Source organism: Ictidomys tridecemlineatus, chromosome 9 (assembly GCF_052094955.1).
Source record: "Ictidomys tridecemlineatus isolate mIctTri1 chromosome 9, mIctTri1.hap1, whole genome shotgun sequence".
NCBI classification, from domain to species: Eukaryota; Metazoa; Chordata; class Mammalia; order Rodentia; family Sciuridae; genus Ictidomys; species Ictidomys tridecemlineatus.
The window spans coordinates 63,685,218-63,701,490 of NC_135485.1; the positions used below are offsets into that span (position 1 = coordinate 63,685,218).

The 16,273-nt window shown below is 38.9% G+C and overlaps 1 protein-coding gene and 1 pseudogene across 2 annotated transcripts in view; both read left to right on the forward strand.

Moving 5' to 3' along the window:
- The first annotated feature begins 2,023 nt into the window (after positions 1–2,023).
- LOC101975831 (large ribosomal subunit protein uL11 pseudogene) lies at positions 2,024–5,008 on the forward strand (annotated as a pseudogene).
- A 2,166-nt stretch (positions 5,009–7,174) lies between these two features.
- Cops4 (COP9 signalosome subunit 4) overlaps positions 7,175–16,273 on the forward strand; it is a 34,109-nt gene continuing 25,010 nt past the window's right edge. The window contains exons 1-2 of one of the 2 annotated variants that reach the window (XM_040292219.2): positions 7,225–7,345; positions 13,994–14,110. In XM_040292219.2, coding sequence (XP_040148153.1) covers positions 14,103–14,110 — 8 coding nt within the window. In that variant the 5' untranslated portion in view covers positions 7,225–7,345; positions 13,994–14,102. Of the gene's footprint in view, positions 7,346–13,993; positions 14,111–16,273 lie in introns of both variants that reach the window. The other variant, XM_005339315.4, reaches the window with a different exon arrangement.

Genomic DNA, 16,273 nt, shown 5'->3' on the forward strand with positions numbered 1-16,273 from the left:
GGAAATGATTGGGTCATGAGAGCCTTAACCCAATCAGTTAATTAATTACCTGATAGGGATTAATTGAGTAGTAATTGAAGGCAGGTGGGGTATGGCTGGAGGCGATGGGCATTGGGGCATGGATTTGGGGTATATATTTATATATGGAGAGTGAAGTCTCTCTCTCTGCTTTCTGATCATCTTGTAAGCTGCTTCCTTCGGCCACACTCTTCTGCCTTGATGTTCAGCCTCACCTTGAGCCCTGAAGAATGGAGTTTACTGTGTATGGATTGAGATCTCTGAAACGATGAACCCTCAACTTTTCCTCCCCTAAAATTGTTTTAGTCAGATCTTTTAGTGACTGCAGCAAAAAAGTTGACTAAAACAGGTGGAGATCATCTAGTTGACTGTAACAGTAGGAGATCCCCAGACAGGAACATGGCTTACTAGACTAGAGCTTAGTAAGAGGAGTTTATACACCAATGGTGTGGTCATCTGCTAGATGCTTCTCAAATTTTTACTGTGAAAGAATTACTAGGGGGATTTTATTAATGTGACAGTTTTGATTCAGTAGGTATAGGCCGTGAGCCAAGGTTTTGCATAGTAAAAGAACGAGAACTAAGATTTATGCACTTCCCTCAAGTTAAGTCAGATGTTCCTAGCTAACTTCTTGCTAAGCAACTGAAAAGAGGGAAAAAGAACAGCCCTTCTGGGTAATCCAGGTTTGCTGTTTTTTCACTGCTGTAAGTAAAACCTAGAAATACACAGAATTCTCTTTAAAGTTAGGTAGGGGGAATGTGTAGTCTAGCAAGAAAAGTACATTCTATGTCAAAACATTCAATAAAATGATGCTTATAATAACTAGGAGGGCAGAAAACTTCTCTGTCTAGATTGTAGGTCTAGGGGAAGTGTCTGAGAAGAGCCAGCTTGTGTGTATTGCTGTTTTGTTGCTTTCAGCAAGATATTATGAACCAAATTTTAAGTTGAGTTAAAAAGAGAATATAATGTCCAGAAATTCTGGACCTTCACTATGTTTAAAAAAAAAAAAAAAAACACCCAGGGGGCTGGGTTGTGGCTCAGCTGTAGAGCGCTTCCTTGCATATGCGAGACCCTAGGTTCGATTCTCAGCACCACATAAAAATAAATAAGTGAAATAATGCTGAGGGCCATTGCCAAGTAGGAATGATGCATCGAAATTTCCTTGCCAGCGTACCCCTTGTTGCTTAGAGGAAGGACTCGTGGAAATGGACTTGCCTTGGACATTCGCTGTGACATTGCATGTATGTTTGAGAAAGGTGACCCTGCTCAAGGACCAGGGTGGATCCAGATTTAGGGTGTATCCTGCAAGTTTTAGGAAGTATCCCACTCCTTGGGTTTAGCCCGGTTTAGGACAATTTGGGTTTAGGGCAGTTCCAGGTTTAAGGTTATTCCTGCTGGGAATAGGATAAAAAGCCTGGTGGAGTAGTGAATTGCATGGCAGAACTTGGATTTCCCCAGAATGTGTTTGTACAGGGCTGGTGTGAACTTGGTAATAAAGGATTGCTGTTTGAATCTACAAGGTGTGAGTGGCTCGTGATCTTGTGCCCAGCCAGACTGTGGCAAAATAAAGGTTAAAAAAAACTGTTTATGTACCCCTAAGTAACAGTAGAAAACACCTGACTTAGAGATTTACATAATCCATTAAGACTTTTTGGCAAACACACCAAAACAACAACAAGAAAAAGCCAGAAGAAAACAAATATAACACTAAGCAAAATCAAATTAATAGAGTTATCCTCTCATTGAAGATTTTGTTTCAGATGATTTCAAAGCTACCACCATTAAAAATTGGGCATTAAAGCTGGGTGTGGTGGTACACACCTGTAATCCCAGGATTTAGGAGACTGAGGCAAGAGGATTCCAAACTCAAGGCCAGCCTTAGCAAATTAGCAAACCCTATCTCAAAAAAAAAAAAAAAAAAAAAGGCTGGGGATGTTGCTCAGTGGTAGAGCACCCCTGGCTGCAATCCCCACTACCAAAAAGGGAAGTGGGTAGGCATTAAAGAATGCATTGGCTTCTTGGAGTTTGGCTCAGAGGAAGCCAAGATGTAACTTTTTTGGATTGTCCCAAATCTGGGTTCTCTGATACCAGAAGCCTCCATGTGCCTCCCAACTTTGACCCCAACAGGGGTGTCATGCGTACCTGAGGTAGACTGGTGATAAGGTTGGTGCTATGTCTGCCCTGGCCTCTGAGATAAGCCCCTTGGGTCTCCAAAAAGGGTTGGTGATGGCAATCTTCCAGTCACCAAGGCAACAGGTAACTGGGGGGACTGAGGATTACAGTGACCATTCAGAACAGAAAGGTCTAAATTGAAGAGGTACCTTTTACTTCTGCCTTGTCTATCAATACCCTCAAGGAAGTGCCAACAAACAGAAAGAAATAGAAAAACATTAAACATGGTGTAAATATCATTTTTGGTGAGATTGTCAACATTGCCTGACAGATGCAGCACCAATTTTTTTTTTTTTTTGTGGTACTAGGCATTGAATTCAGGGGTGTTCTACCACTGAGCTATACCCAGCCCTTTTTGAGACAGGGTCTTTTTGGCTGGGAATTAGAACCCAGTGCCTTGTGCGTGCAAGGCAAGAACTCTACCAACTCAACTCAGCTATAACCCCTGCCCTTGAGACAAGGTCTTGTAGAGAGCCTTGCTAAATTGCTGAAGCTGAACTCAAATTTGAATTCTCCTGCCCCAGCCTCCCAAGTCACTGGGATTACCAGTGTGTTTCTCCCTGCCAGTCACAACACCAAACGTTAGCCAAACAACTCTCTGGAATTGTTTAGGAGATCCTGGAGGAATGTCCAGTATGTTGGCTGAAATGTTGATGGCTTCCACCTTCATGACATCATGGATGATGTCAATACTGGTGCAGTGGAATTCCTGGCTAGCAAGTGTCAAGGAAAATACTTCAATAAAGGAACATCTGATAAAAAAAAGGAAGGGGAAAGAGTAAGAAACAGAAACACTCCTGCCCTCCTGACAAGTTGTGCCCTCTGCCACATTCTAATCCAGCAGGAAGGCTCTCTCCAGATATCAGTATCTTGATAATGACTCTCCAGTTTATAGAATTGTGAAAAACAAATTTCTTTTAAAAAAGAGAGGGCTGGTGATATAGCTCAGTGGTTGATCACTTGCCTACCATGCACAAGTCCTGGTGTTCAATACCCAGCACTGCAAAAACAAACAAAAAAACTATAGAAGAAAGAAAAAGAATTTATTGAGCATTTGGAGCCAGGAAATAGGGCAGGTTTAATAATGACTTCTAGAAAGAACATTGGGTATCATTACTGGCACATTAAGTCAAAGCTTCTGAATTTTAATGGAATTATATTAAAAATAAACACACAGAAAAGCCTGGTCTACTAGAGCTCTCAATTGTTCAATCCATACTCATCCCAAAAGAGGGAATATACTCAATGTCTATTTAACTTGTACAGTAGTAGATACTTATCTGTGGCTTCACTTTCAGTGGTTTAAATTACTTGTGGTCAATTATGGTCTGAAAATATCAAGTAGAAAATTATTGAAATAAAAACTTCACAAGTTTAAACTTAAGCACCATTCTGGGCAGTATAATGAAATCTCTTGCTATTCTGCTCAAGTTTTGCCTAGGAAACAAATCATCTCTTTACTCAGTGTATCCACAATATATGTGCTACCCTTCCATCAGCCACTTAGTGGCTATCTTGGTTATTAGATTTACTGTTGCAGAATCACAGTGCTTGTGTTCATGTAATCTTTATTCTACTTAATCATGGCCCCAAAGTACAAAGGGTAGTGATATTGATAATTCTGATATGCCAAAGATACATTGTGAAGAACTTCTTTTAAGTAAAAGGTGAAAGTTCTCAACTCAGTAAAAAAAAAAATCATATGCTGATGTTGCTAAGTTCTACTGTACAATATTTTAAGCAAGACCACATTTGCATGACTTTTTTTTAATATTTATTTTTTAGTTTTCGGCGGACACAACATCTTTGTTCGTATGTGGTGCTGAGGATCGAACCCAGGCCGCACCCATGCCAGGCCAGCGCGCTACCGCTTGAGCCACATCCCCAGCCCTGCATGACTTTCATTACAGTGTTCAGTTATAACTGTTCTTCTTTATTAGTAGTTACTGTTAATCTCTTACTTTGCTTAATTTAATTTATAATTTATAACTTTTGCCTTATTTAATTTATAAATTAAGTTTTGTACAGGTATGTGTATGTAGAAAAAAATCCCAGAATTAGGTGTTGGTGGTGGTTTCAAGCACCAGCTGGGGATCTTAGAACTATCCCTTGCTGATAAGGGGGAACTACTGTATTCAAAGGGCAAAGATTGGGCCTAAGAATACAATGGAAATCCTCTTAGTACTACCAAGGTCTAGCCAAATAACTTATTCTAACACCAGTGTAGTAAGTTGTTCATAATTCCTGTCCAAGATCCTACCATTGCTATGGACCAATAATTGCTGTTTCTCTTATGCTTCCCTTTTCTAGTTTTAACTATGGTTGTCCTGTTTCTACTCTACTATAGTTTTGTATTACATGTGTGGGCATGGGGCTGATATTTGTTTTACAGTCTATATGCATGTCTCTGGATAATAAAAAGCCACATCCCAACTGATGGAGAGGACTGTACATAACCAGAAATCCTGGAGGTAGAGCTGATGTTAAAACTGTCAAATAAAAAATACAGGAGACATTGTTTTGAGCTAAACTTCTGCACTAGGCCCCAAAAGACAAGGCTAAAAATAAAAATAGAGTTACTCACGTTTAAATTCCATGTCACCAAGCTGAAACTAAGCTGTTTATTTGATCTTCTGAGAAATCAGGATTAGAGATTTCCCAAGTAGGCTACTTTCAATTGGCATGATGATGAAGTTCCCTGTCTTTAATCCTTTCATACACACACACAAAAAAGGTAACTTAAAGTAAACTAAGGTTAACCTATCAGCTATTCTTCAACTGTTCTGTCTCCCTGTTTCAGCCTCACAAGAAAAAGTAGGTTTGAAATAACCAATCCACTTTCATTTCTTGTCTGTGTACTTTAGCCCTTTTCAGTCTATAAAACCAAGTTCCACTGGGTGTGGTTGTGCATGCTTGTAAGCCTAGCTACTTGAGAGGCTGAGGCAGGAGGATTGCAAGTTTGAGGCGAGCAAAAGCAATTTAGCAAAACAAAACAAAACCCCCTCAAAACCAAAAACAATGGGAATGGGGAGGGGATAGGGATGTAGCTTAGTTGTAGAGCACCCCTGGGTTCAACCCCAGCACTGCCAAAACAACAAACAAAACACCAAGTCCCTTTCTTTGATTCACTAGAACATTTGTTATTTGTGGAATGAAGTGTTGACTGATTATTAGATAAAATGTAAAGACAATTAAGCAGGGCATGGTGGTGCATGCCTGTAATTCCAGCTACTTGGGAAGCTGAGGCAGGAGAATCACAAGTTCAAGGCCAGACTGGGTAATTTAGCAGACCCTGTCTCATAATTTTTAAAAAATTGTGGATGTTGCTCAGTGCTAAAGTGCCCCTTGTTTTAACCCCCAGTAGGAGGGGGGGAGGGGAAGGAGCCAATTATGATCTTTAAATTTTTATAATTTTGTCTTTTGACAAAACTAAATGGGAAATTGAACTCTACTCTTTATGAATGAAGGGAGTATGTTCTGTGAGAACAACACATAGATAATTAGGTGGTTGGAGGGACAGGTTTTAGTAGACACTGCTGATTGTCTCACTAGCTCAGTCCTTTCTTTTGTGTGGGCACAGGACTGTCCAACTGGAAACTGACATTCCAGTCTCAATGTCACTATGCATTCTTGCCAATGGAATGAGGTCTAAATTAATGTGGGTAATCTCCAACTAACTCTTGAAAAAAGGAATTTCTAGGGCTGGGATTGTGGCTCAGCGGTAGAACGCTTGCCTAACACGTGCGAGGGTCCAGGTTCGATCCTCAGCACCACATAAAAATAAAATAAATACTTAAAAAGAAAAAAGGAATTTCTTGTTAAGTCTTCTTTTCCCTTTCCCAAAGAGGGAACATGCCAGTTTTCACACATCAAGATGGAAAAAATCCTGAAGTTTAACATCTTTTGTAGGTAAGCCTGTATGAAATTGCACTCCTATATTTTCTGATTGGAAAGCAAAATGATAGCATTCCTATAAATTGCAATTTGGCAATATCTACCAAAAATTGTGTCTATTCTGACTCACATATGGATTTCTGGGAAACTGTGTGTGTGTGTGTGTGTGTGTGTGTGTGTGTGTATTTCCGGAATATATATGCTTTATATATTATGTATATAATATTTATATATATATTTGTACAAAGTTACTGATTTCAGCATTGATTTACTAAAAATAACAATTATCCTAACAGGATTAAACAAATTATGACATACCTTCACTATGTAATACTTTCTAGCTCTAAAAATAATGACATTTTAAGACTGGAGTTACGTGGTAAGATCCCCAGGAAAAATGAAATATAAAGGGCAGAACAGTAATATGGTGTTTTTTTAAAAAGGAACAATTTAAATTTATTTGCTTGTAATTGTAGAAAAAACTCTATATAAGGATATATAAGTAGTGAGTGTAATCCCATATAAGATAGGGTAACCATATAATTTGTCATTCAATTGCAACTGTTTCTAAAGAGAAAGGGGGTGAAAAAAAATAAAGAGAAAGGGGGTGTTACTAATAATTATTTCAGGACAACACAGAAAATGCCACTGTCCTGGACAAAGTGGGATGTACGATGAACCCTTTAAAAAGATATAGGGTGGAAAGGGGATTGGGGATTTTTTTTTTTTTTTAATTTTTAAGAGCTTCGGACTGTGATGAAATGGAAATAGAAACATGTCATTCTTTACCACAGGTAGTTTGACGGCTGACTTTAAGAACGACGAACAGTCCACCACAGATTTGAGAAACGGAACTGAATGAAAACACTGTAGTTTAACGTACCCGGCCCTTGCTGAAGTTGCACAAGCGACTCACTGCCTTGAAGTTCATTAGCCAATCCCAAGTCGGAGCGTGAGCGACAGTCTGAGGGAGAGACCTGGGCGGGTCTCGGACATGAGGAAAGGAGTTTTGCGTCATCAACCCTGGGGGTGGAGCTAGCTCACCCGGCTCCCACACACGGCGCTCTGGCCCACAAAGCCGTTACTCTGTGGTATCTCGGGTTCCCTCTAGCTGCACTCTGGAGGACAATACTAGTTTTCTTTCTGGCAGCAGGAGGCCCAGCCGCCTTGGCTGAGCTGGAAGAAAGATGGCGGCAGCCGTGCGACAGGATTTGGCCCAGCTCATGAATTCGAGCGGCTCTCATAAAGATCTGGCGGGCAAGTGAGTATTTCTCTGGAGCAGAGGAGTAGAGAGGTTGGAAGGGAAACCATCGATTTGTTCTTCTTGAGGTGACCAAAGATCTCGGGTGTGAAGCTAGGAGCGGGCCTGAAGACCAAGGGGGCGGGCCTGAAGTCCGCTGGGGAGCCAAATGTTGGGAGCAGCAGAAAGCTGAAGGGGGACCTTGTGCAGGGGCCCTCAAGTTCTTAGTTTTGGGATGACTGTCAACTTTTTCAGTCCTTGTTAACATCCCTACTGATTCCTTTGGGTTTTGGAAGCGTGGTAGAGAGGAGATTTTCCCTAGGCCTTCACAGCCTTCCCTAATATCTCTTCTTATCCCTAGTCAGCCAGTCACCCGAAATCTACTTCTTTTTGGACGCTCCCCATCTTTTGGTGCAGGGAATTTTATATTTTGGGGTCTTGGTGCAGAGTTTTCCGAAGAGATGGCTTCTCAGGGTTGACGGAGGCTGAGGAGGTATGGCTGCTGTCATGTCGTTCTGAACCACTCGGTCCATCATCTGGGTATCCTTGTGTTTTGGATACTTTCACTCCTTCACCAACTCTAAGGAGGGGCATATAGGCAAAATATACTTGTGCGAGTTAGGATATATAGAATACTAATGTTTGCAGGAACCATTTAAAATGCTTAGATCCACTCTAAGTTAAAATTTGTGACATGTGCCTGTCCTGCAGGCAGTTGTTCAGCAGTGTTGTAGGTAGGTGGGTGGATAAATAGTTTCTTTACAGATTTTGCATTATTTCTATTTTTTGATGAACTTGAAGTTTTTCTGTTTAAAGTATGACTCTCAAATGATCCTAATACTCACATCCTGACAGCTGGGATCGCTTTGATCTATTACTCTAACCTGGACATTGAAATCATGAATATGTTTCATATGGACTGTGCTCCCTTTTCCCTGGTGTTAAATGTAAGCTAATTTTACCATTGGGAAATTTAGCTGTATATCTTGGGCTTAATTACTTTGTGAAGCATTTTGCCACCGAGGGAAATTGGGATAATAATCGGACTTATTCTTGTCTAAGGTTGTTTGAGGACAAAATGTGTGTGTGTGTGTGTGTGTGTGTGTGTGTATGTGTGTGTGTGTGTGTGTGTGTATGTGTGTATAACTTAGTTCAGTACTTGGCACATAGAAAATACCATAAAGGTTGTTGTTACTATTTTTTAAGTGGCCAATAAATGCATACTGACTTATTCAATGGGTTGGGAATATGTTGAATATCTCTTCATGGCTCAATCCTTTTTGCACATAATTTTTATAGATTTGGATGAAAGTAAAACCAGCTTATATATTTCATCATACTTATTTTGCTTTTTATTATGTTGGACAACAAATAAGTACATTAGTGTATTTTTTTTGTTGTTTTTTCAAGCCTTTGCAAAATTCTGAAACTTCAGCTTAGAATCTACTTCTTCAGGGGCTGGTGTTGCGGCTCAGTGGTAAAGTGCTTGCCTAGCATGTTTGAGGCCCTGGGTTCAATCCTCAGGACCACATGAAAATAAATAAATAAAATATTGTGTCCATCTACAACTAAAAAATAAATATTTAAAAAAGAATCTACTTCTTCAGATCTGAATTGGAGATAAACAATGATACCTATCCTATGGGGTGCTTTGTTATAGATTACTGTTTAATAAACCAAAAATTGGCTAGGGATATAGCTCAGAGGTAGAGCACTTGCCTAGCATACTGAAGGCCCCAGATTTGAGCCTCAGCACTGCAGACAACCCAAAAACTTAGTGGTGTAAAACAACTATTATTTCTTAGGAGTCTGTGGGTTGACTGGGTTGTGCTGATCTTGAGTTGGTCACTCATGCATATTATGTCAGCTGGAAACTTGGCTGTAGATTTATTGCATATCTGACTGTTGGCTGAGTCTCTTATGTCTCTGCATATAGTCAATTATTCAGTAGTTTAGCTGGGGCTTTCTTCATGCAAGTGTTCCAAGAGGGTGAGAGTAGAAGCTCCCATCATCAGTTCTCTAATACTGATCAGGATAAGTCACAAGACCAGCCCAAGGGGAAGGAAAATGGAGTTTACCACTACCTATTTATTTATTTTGGGTACTGGGGATTGAACTCAGGGGCACTCAACCACTGAGTCACATCCCAGCCCTATTTTGTATTTTATTTAGAGACAGGGTCTCACTGAATTGCTTAGTGCCTGGCCGTTGTTGAGGCTGGCTGTGAACTCAGAATCCTCCTGACTCAACCTCCTCAGCCACCAGGATTATAGGCATGCGTCACCGCGCCCAGCTCACTACCACTTTAGTGGCAAAGTGACATTGCAAAGGAACATGGACAGAGGGAGGTGTGATTCATTAGAAGCCATTACTGTAACAAGTCTACCTCGTGGGTTACTGTAAGACTAAATGAAATAATTTGGTTGATAACTGATAGCTAGTGCAATGTTAGTCCACAACTCCTTCATAGCGGCTTTCTGAGAAGTTTTGTCCTTGCCTACATGTATATATCTGGTTCTCTCTTGGCAAGAATGTGTCAGGGTATTTATCCTCTTAACAAAACAGTTCTTCCAGCTACATGTTTTAGGAGGGAAATATCCTTGAAATAAATCAGTTGTAGGGTTTTTGTTAGAAGCTGGGTAACAAGAGATTCTATCCTGAAGAATGATGGAATACATTGGTTTTCTAAAACTGATATTGTGTGATCCTGTAATTAGCAGCATATCTATAACAGTAGTTGTTCAAAAAATGTTGATTGAGTAGGGCTGGGGTTGTAGCTCAGTGGTAGAGTGCTTGCCTAACATGAGGCACTGAGTTCAATCCCCGGCACCACATACACACACACACACACACAAACAAACAAATAAATAAATAAATAATGTTGGTTGAATCAGTGAACAGCTAGAAAAGGACAGAGCTTGTATTTGAACCCAGGTCTGCCTATTTTAAAAAGCTCTTTTCTGATGGGGTTAGGAGCTGGGGTATTACTGGGGACTGAGCCTAGGGGCACTCTATCATGGAACTGCATCTTCAGCCCTTTTTATTTTCTCTTTTGAGATGAGGCCTCACTAAATTGCTGAGGCTGCCCTCAAATTTGTGATCATCTTGCCTTAGCCTCCTGAGTCACTGGGATTATAGGCATGTGCCACCATCCCTGGCTTAAAAAGCTCATTTTTAACCTACCAGACTATACTGCTTTTCTTGTTAAAAATTCAGTTAGATGTGCTTTTCTATAACTCTGAATTAATACAGCTGTCTAAAGTTGGTATAATAAATAAGCCATACAAAATGCACTTTTGCAAATATTATAGGCATATTTTTGTATATGTCATGCATTGTGTTCATTATCTCATATAAAACTTCAGAAGAGAAGGAGGGCCTTCAGAGGGAGCATTTAAATAGATAGCTGTTGTAGTGGTCTGTCTTACTTGGCTAAAACTCATTTGATTCTTTAAAACCCAGGCAGATATTTCTACTTTTTTTTTTTTTTCCAGTCTTAGGGATTGAACCCAGGGGTGCTCACCACTGGTAACAATCCCAGACCCCCCCCCCCCTTTTTTTTTTAAATTTTGAAATTGGATCTTATTGCTTGCTGAGGTTGACCTCAAATTTGCAATCCTTCTGCTTCAGCCTCCTAAATTGCTGGGATTACAGATGTGTGCCACAGCATCTGGTGCCAGATATTACTTCTTCCTGGAACAACAGCAAACTTACATACTCATATCCATCCATACACACCACCTAGATAATTGTTCATCCTATGCTTAGTGGCATCCTATATTGATCTCTATATAACACTAATTCGTCCATCTTCTTCCCTAACTAGAATGTAATTTCTTTTTTGTGTATTTTAGAATGTTATTTCTTTGAAGGCAGGTGTGAGGTCATGGATTATAGATCTTTGTTGACTTAATCCTATGGAAAAATGTCCTTTTTTTCCCCTTCCCAGTTCTGGGATATAGAGGGTTCCTAGAGGAGGATAGTAGGACTTCAGAGTCTAAACATTTTATTTTACAAGAAGCTATTAGTAGTGGGAAGACCTCTTAGCTGCCTTTGCCTATTAGAAAAGCTATTTTTCAGAAAATGAAATGGATTGTACTCTACTCCATATAGGTAGACTTTGAATCAGAACTTTTTTTTTTTTTTTTTAAAAAGAGAGAGAGAGGAGGGAGGGAGGGAGAGAGAGAGAGAGAGAGAGAGAATTTTTTTTTTAATATTTATTTTTTTTAGTTCTCAGCGGATATAACATCTTTGTTGGTATGTGGTGCTGAGGATCGAACTCTGGCCGCATGCATGCCAGGCGAGCGCGCTACCGCTTGAGCCACATCCCCAGCCCGAGAGAGAATTTTTAATATTTATTTTTTAGTTCTCGGCGGACACAACATCTTTGTTGGTATGTGGTGTTGAGGATCCAACCCGGGCCAAACGCATGCCAGGCGAGCGCACTACCGCTTGAGCCACATCCCCAGCCCTGAATCAGAACTTTCTAATATAAAGTGAAATAAAACTGTTAAAAATGGAGAATACAAAAATAAATAAATATATAAATTTTTCTAAATGGTAATACACACACATATAAAATGAAGGATAAGATTGGATGACATTCTAACTCTGGTTCTAGTCTCTGATTCTCTGTTAATCCCCATACAATAGTATTAGTGACTCCTATCTGTAGTGTAAATGTTGTTAATAGCTAGGGACTTCTGTCTACTAAGCACAACTGTACTTACATTTTAAAATACTTAACTCAGTTTTTTTCATATGTAATATTTATATTTATTTTATAATATATTTATATTACATTTTTCATGAAAAAAACTGAGGCACAAAGATGGAATATAAGGTCACATAGTGGTGGAGCTGGAATACAGCTTATCTTGCTTGTCTCAGAGCTCCTAACTAAAAATATCTACCTTTTTGTGTTATTTTCATCAAACTGGACTACGTTTTAGATAGTGATTTTTTTTCCAGGAATGTATGCTTTTTCCACTGTCATTAAATTGAAATATTTAGAACTCTTAAAAGATGCAGAGGTTACTAGAAATTATTTCTCTGTCCTAAATATTAGCTCTTAACCTCTTTAAAAATTTTACATATACACTGCAGATTGAACCCAGGGGTGCCTAACCAATGAGCATTGTCCCCAGCCCTTTTATTTATTTATTTATTTATTTATTCATTCATTTATTTATTTTGAGACAGGGTTTTGCTAAGTTGCTGAGGCTGGCTTTGAACTTGCAATCCTCCTGCCTCTGTTTGAACTTGCAATCCTCCTGCCACTGTCTCCTGAGCCATTGGGATTACAGGCGTGGGTCCCTTTGCCTGGCCTCGTTTTTAATTTCTGGCAGCTTTATTTTGATATGTGTATATGGATTTTCTTTTATTTATCTATGCCCCTTAGCATTTGCTGTGAAATAAGCTACCCCACTTATTTAATTCACAATTCTGTAGGTTGACAGTTTGGTTTGGGCCAAGCTGGATAGTTCTATTCCAAATTATCTTGTCTCCCAAATGTTTCCTCATACTGTGTTGAGCGGCTCTGCCTTTGTGTATTGGCTGGCCTCTTGACAGGGCCACATATCTCATCAGCCAGTAGGTTAGTCTGGGCCTTTTTTGTATGACAACAGCAGGGTTTCAAAGGGACATTTAAGCTATGTGTGGTTGCTACACACCTGTAATCCCAGTGACTTCAGAGGCTGAGGCAGAAGGATAGCAGATTTGAGGCCAGTCTAAGCAATTTAGCAAGATCCTCAGCAATTTTTGAGAACCTGTCTCAAAAATAGAAAAGACCAGAGATGTAGTTGCTAAGTGGTAAAATGCCCCTGGGTTCAAGGTCTGTTGGGGCCTAGGCTCCAAACTGGCATTTCACTTCTACCATATTCTATTGGTCAACCAAGTTCTGAGTCAGGGACGGGGGGGAAAAACTCTGCCTCTTGATTTGAAGAGCTAGAAAGTCACATTAGAAAGGGGAGTAAAAGAATTGTGGCCACTTGTGTAAATACCAACTTATCCTGGTTTAGCTTCACTGGGTTTCTTGAATCACTGGATTGTATTCTTTCAGCAGTTCTGAGAAGTTTTTAGCTATGTCTCTCTCAGCTATGCTACTTCTGCACCATCTTGTATTCTCTTCTAGGCTCCAGTGAAATCCCTGTTAGGTCCACCTACCATAACCTCTTATTCTTTTTTGTGTATTTTCATTTCATTGTTTTATTCTAAATAGTTTCTTTTTTTTTTAATATCTGGAAAGAAGCTTTATTTTATTTTTTTAATATTTATTTTTTAGTTATCGGCGGATACAACATCTTTGTTTGTATGCCAGGCGAGCGCGCTACCGCTTGAGCCACATCCCTCTCCCTCTAAATAGTTTCTTCAGATTTGCCTTCTAGTTTATCAGTTCTTCAACTGTATCTAATCTGCTAAGTACTTCACTGAGTTTTAAGTTTGGTTATATTTTTCAATTATATGATTTCTGGCAATTCTTTTTCTAAATGATACTTTTTTATGGTTCCCAGTGTCTTTTAAAAATTTTTTAATTAAAAAAATATATATACATCTACATATTTTATATATATGTATATTTATATATATATATGTATGTATGTGTGTGTGTGTGTATACACATACACAATACCCTTATTTTACTTATTTATTTTTTTATGTGGTGCTGAGGATCGAACCCAGTGCCTCACACATGCTAGGCAAGCACTCTACCACTGAGCCACAACCCCAGCCTGGTTCACAATTTCTTGCTGAAACTTAAAAGCTTGTCTTTATCTCCATGAAGTGGTAAGTATAAATGTATTATAATCCTTCCAATAACTTCAGTATCTGAATTCCCTGGTTGTTGCTACTGTCACTTTTGTTGATTCTAGCTGTATTATCATGTGCCTTATTAATCTTTGTTTGTTAGGTGAATTATTTAAAAATACATTTTTAGGGGTATTTGGAGGTCTAAGATGCTATGTTTCAGAGAGGATTTTCATTTCTTTCTTTCAGGTACCTGAGGACACTAATAGTCTAGGAAAAAGGCTTCAGAATTTTTGGATTTACCTAGATGATCCTTGGAATAGAATTTATAACTTTACTCCCAAAGTGTTCATGTTTCCAGCTCTATTAGTTGGCCAAATATTGCAACTTGCCTGTTAGTGTTCCCAGCAAATTTGAAAGGAGTCCCAAAGCAGAACCCATACCCTTATCCCCACCAGAAATGCTATTCTGTACCTTTTAGCTATCTTGCTTTTATCAGCAAATGCCATCAGTGCCATCAGGCAGAAGCTGTGGTTCACCTTTGTGTTCCTGTTTTCTTTTTCTTATTGGAATATTTTATGCTATTAAACTTTTTTTTTTGGTACTGGGGATTGAACCCATGGCACTTAAAACACTGAGCCATATCCCTAGCCCGTTTTATTTTGAAACAGGAACTTTATTTTGAAACAGTTGAAGAATGATAAACATTAGAGCCTCATTAAATGTTGGGGCTGGTCTTGAACTTGCAATCCTCCTGCCTCATCCTCCTGAGTCACTGGGATTATAGGCATGTGCCACTGCCCCTGGCTTCTTTCAGCATCTTATATTGTTTTTGTTATTTTTTGAGGGAAGATTAGTGCAGTCGTATGCTCATCAAGTGGAAGAACTATTACTACATTCAGTCAGCACTCATTTTGATTCTAAATAATGACTTTGGTACATTTTAATGTTTGTTTTGTTTACTTCTAAATCCTTTCAAGAGCCAAGAAACCAGGAATCAAAGTGTACTAAACTTTGTTTCATATACATAATAGATGCTTAATAAACATTTGGTGGTGGGGATTGAACCCAGGATTGCTCTATCCCCAACCCTTTTTAATTTTTATCTTGAAACAAGATTTCACAAGGTTGCCAAGATTGGCCTTAAATTTGTGATCCTCCTGCCTCAGCCTCCTAAGGTTTGCACCACTATGCCTAATAATATATGGAAAATTTTAATTTATATGTTCTATGTTTGTATGTGTGTATCTGTCAGCAACCCTTGTTATTTAATTTGTTAAATTTAGAGATGGTCTCACTGAATTGTCCTGTCTGGCCTGGCATTTACAATCTTTCAGCCTCAGCCTTCCAGTAGCTGAGATTACAGACCTTCCCCATTGCATCCCTGAGAAACATTCAGGTTCTAATGTTTGGTTCTGTGACCTGGACAATAATATTTCTATTGTTGATGACCCTAGATTCATTAGGTCCATAAGAGAAAAACATTCTGGATGGCCCCAGATAATGTATCTATATAATATATAGTTGAAGGAAAATATAGCTTAATTTTTTTCTTTTTGACACTCTGATAGAACCCAGGGCCTTGCACATGTTAGGCAAACCTCTACCACTGACCTACATCCTGGTCCATTTTTTATATTTATTTTAAAATTTTGAGATAGGGTCTTGCTAAGATGCCGAGGCTGGTTTCAAACTTGTGATCCTCCTGCCTCAGCTCCTGAATGGCCGGGATTACAGGCATGCCTGACACTTGAAACTGACTTTCTAGTTTGAATTCAAAACTAAAACTTTCAAGAAAAAATGATATCTTAGAGTTAATAACATAGAATTATAGAGTCAGTCTTTTGATGGACTTAAAAACTTCTTACAAGTATGATATATTATACTAAAATCTAGAAGTGAAATCTTAGAATTATAGATTTAGTATTGTTTTGGACTGGAAACTTAAAAAAAACTGATGTACTATAAAGAATACTGCAAATTAGAGTACTATGAAAGAATCAGTGGGGCTGGGGGTTATAGCTCAGTGGTAGAGCGCTTGCTTCTCATGCTTGAGGCACTGGGTTTGATCCTCAGCACCGCATTAAAAAAAATAAAATAAAGATACAATCAGGTAAATAGAAATGAATAAACACATCAAACTTATTAATAGAAATGAATAAATATATCTCAAAGTTTCCATTAAAAAACACAGTAACTTCT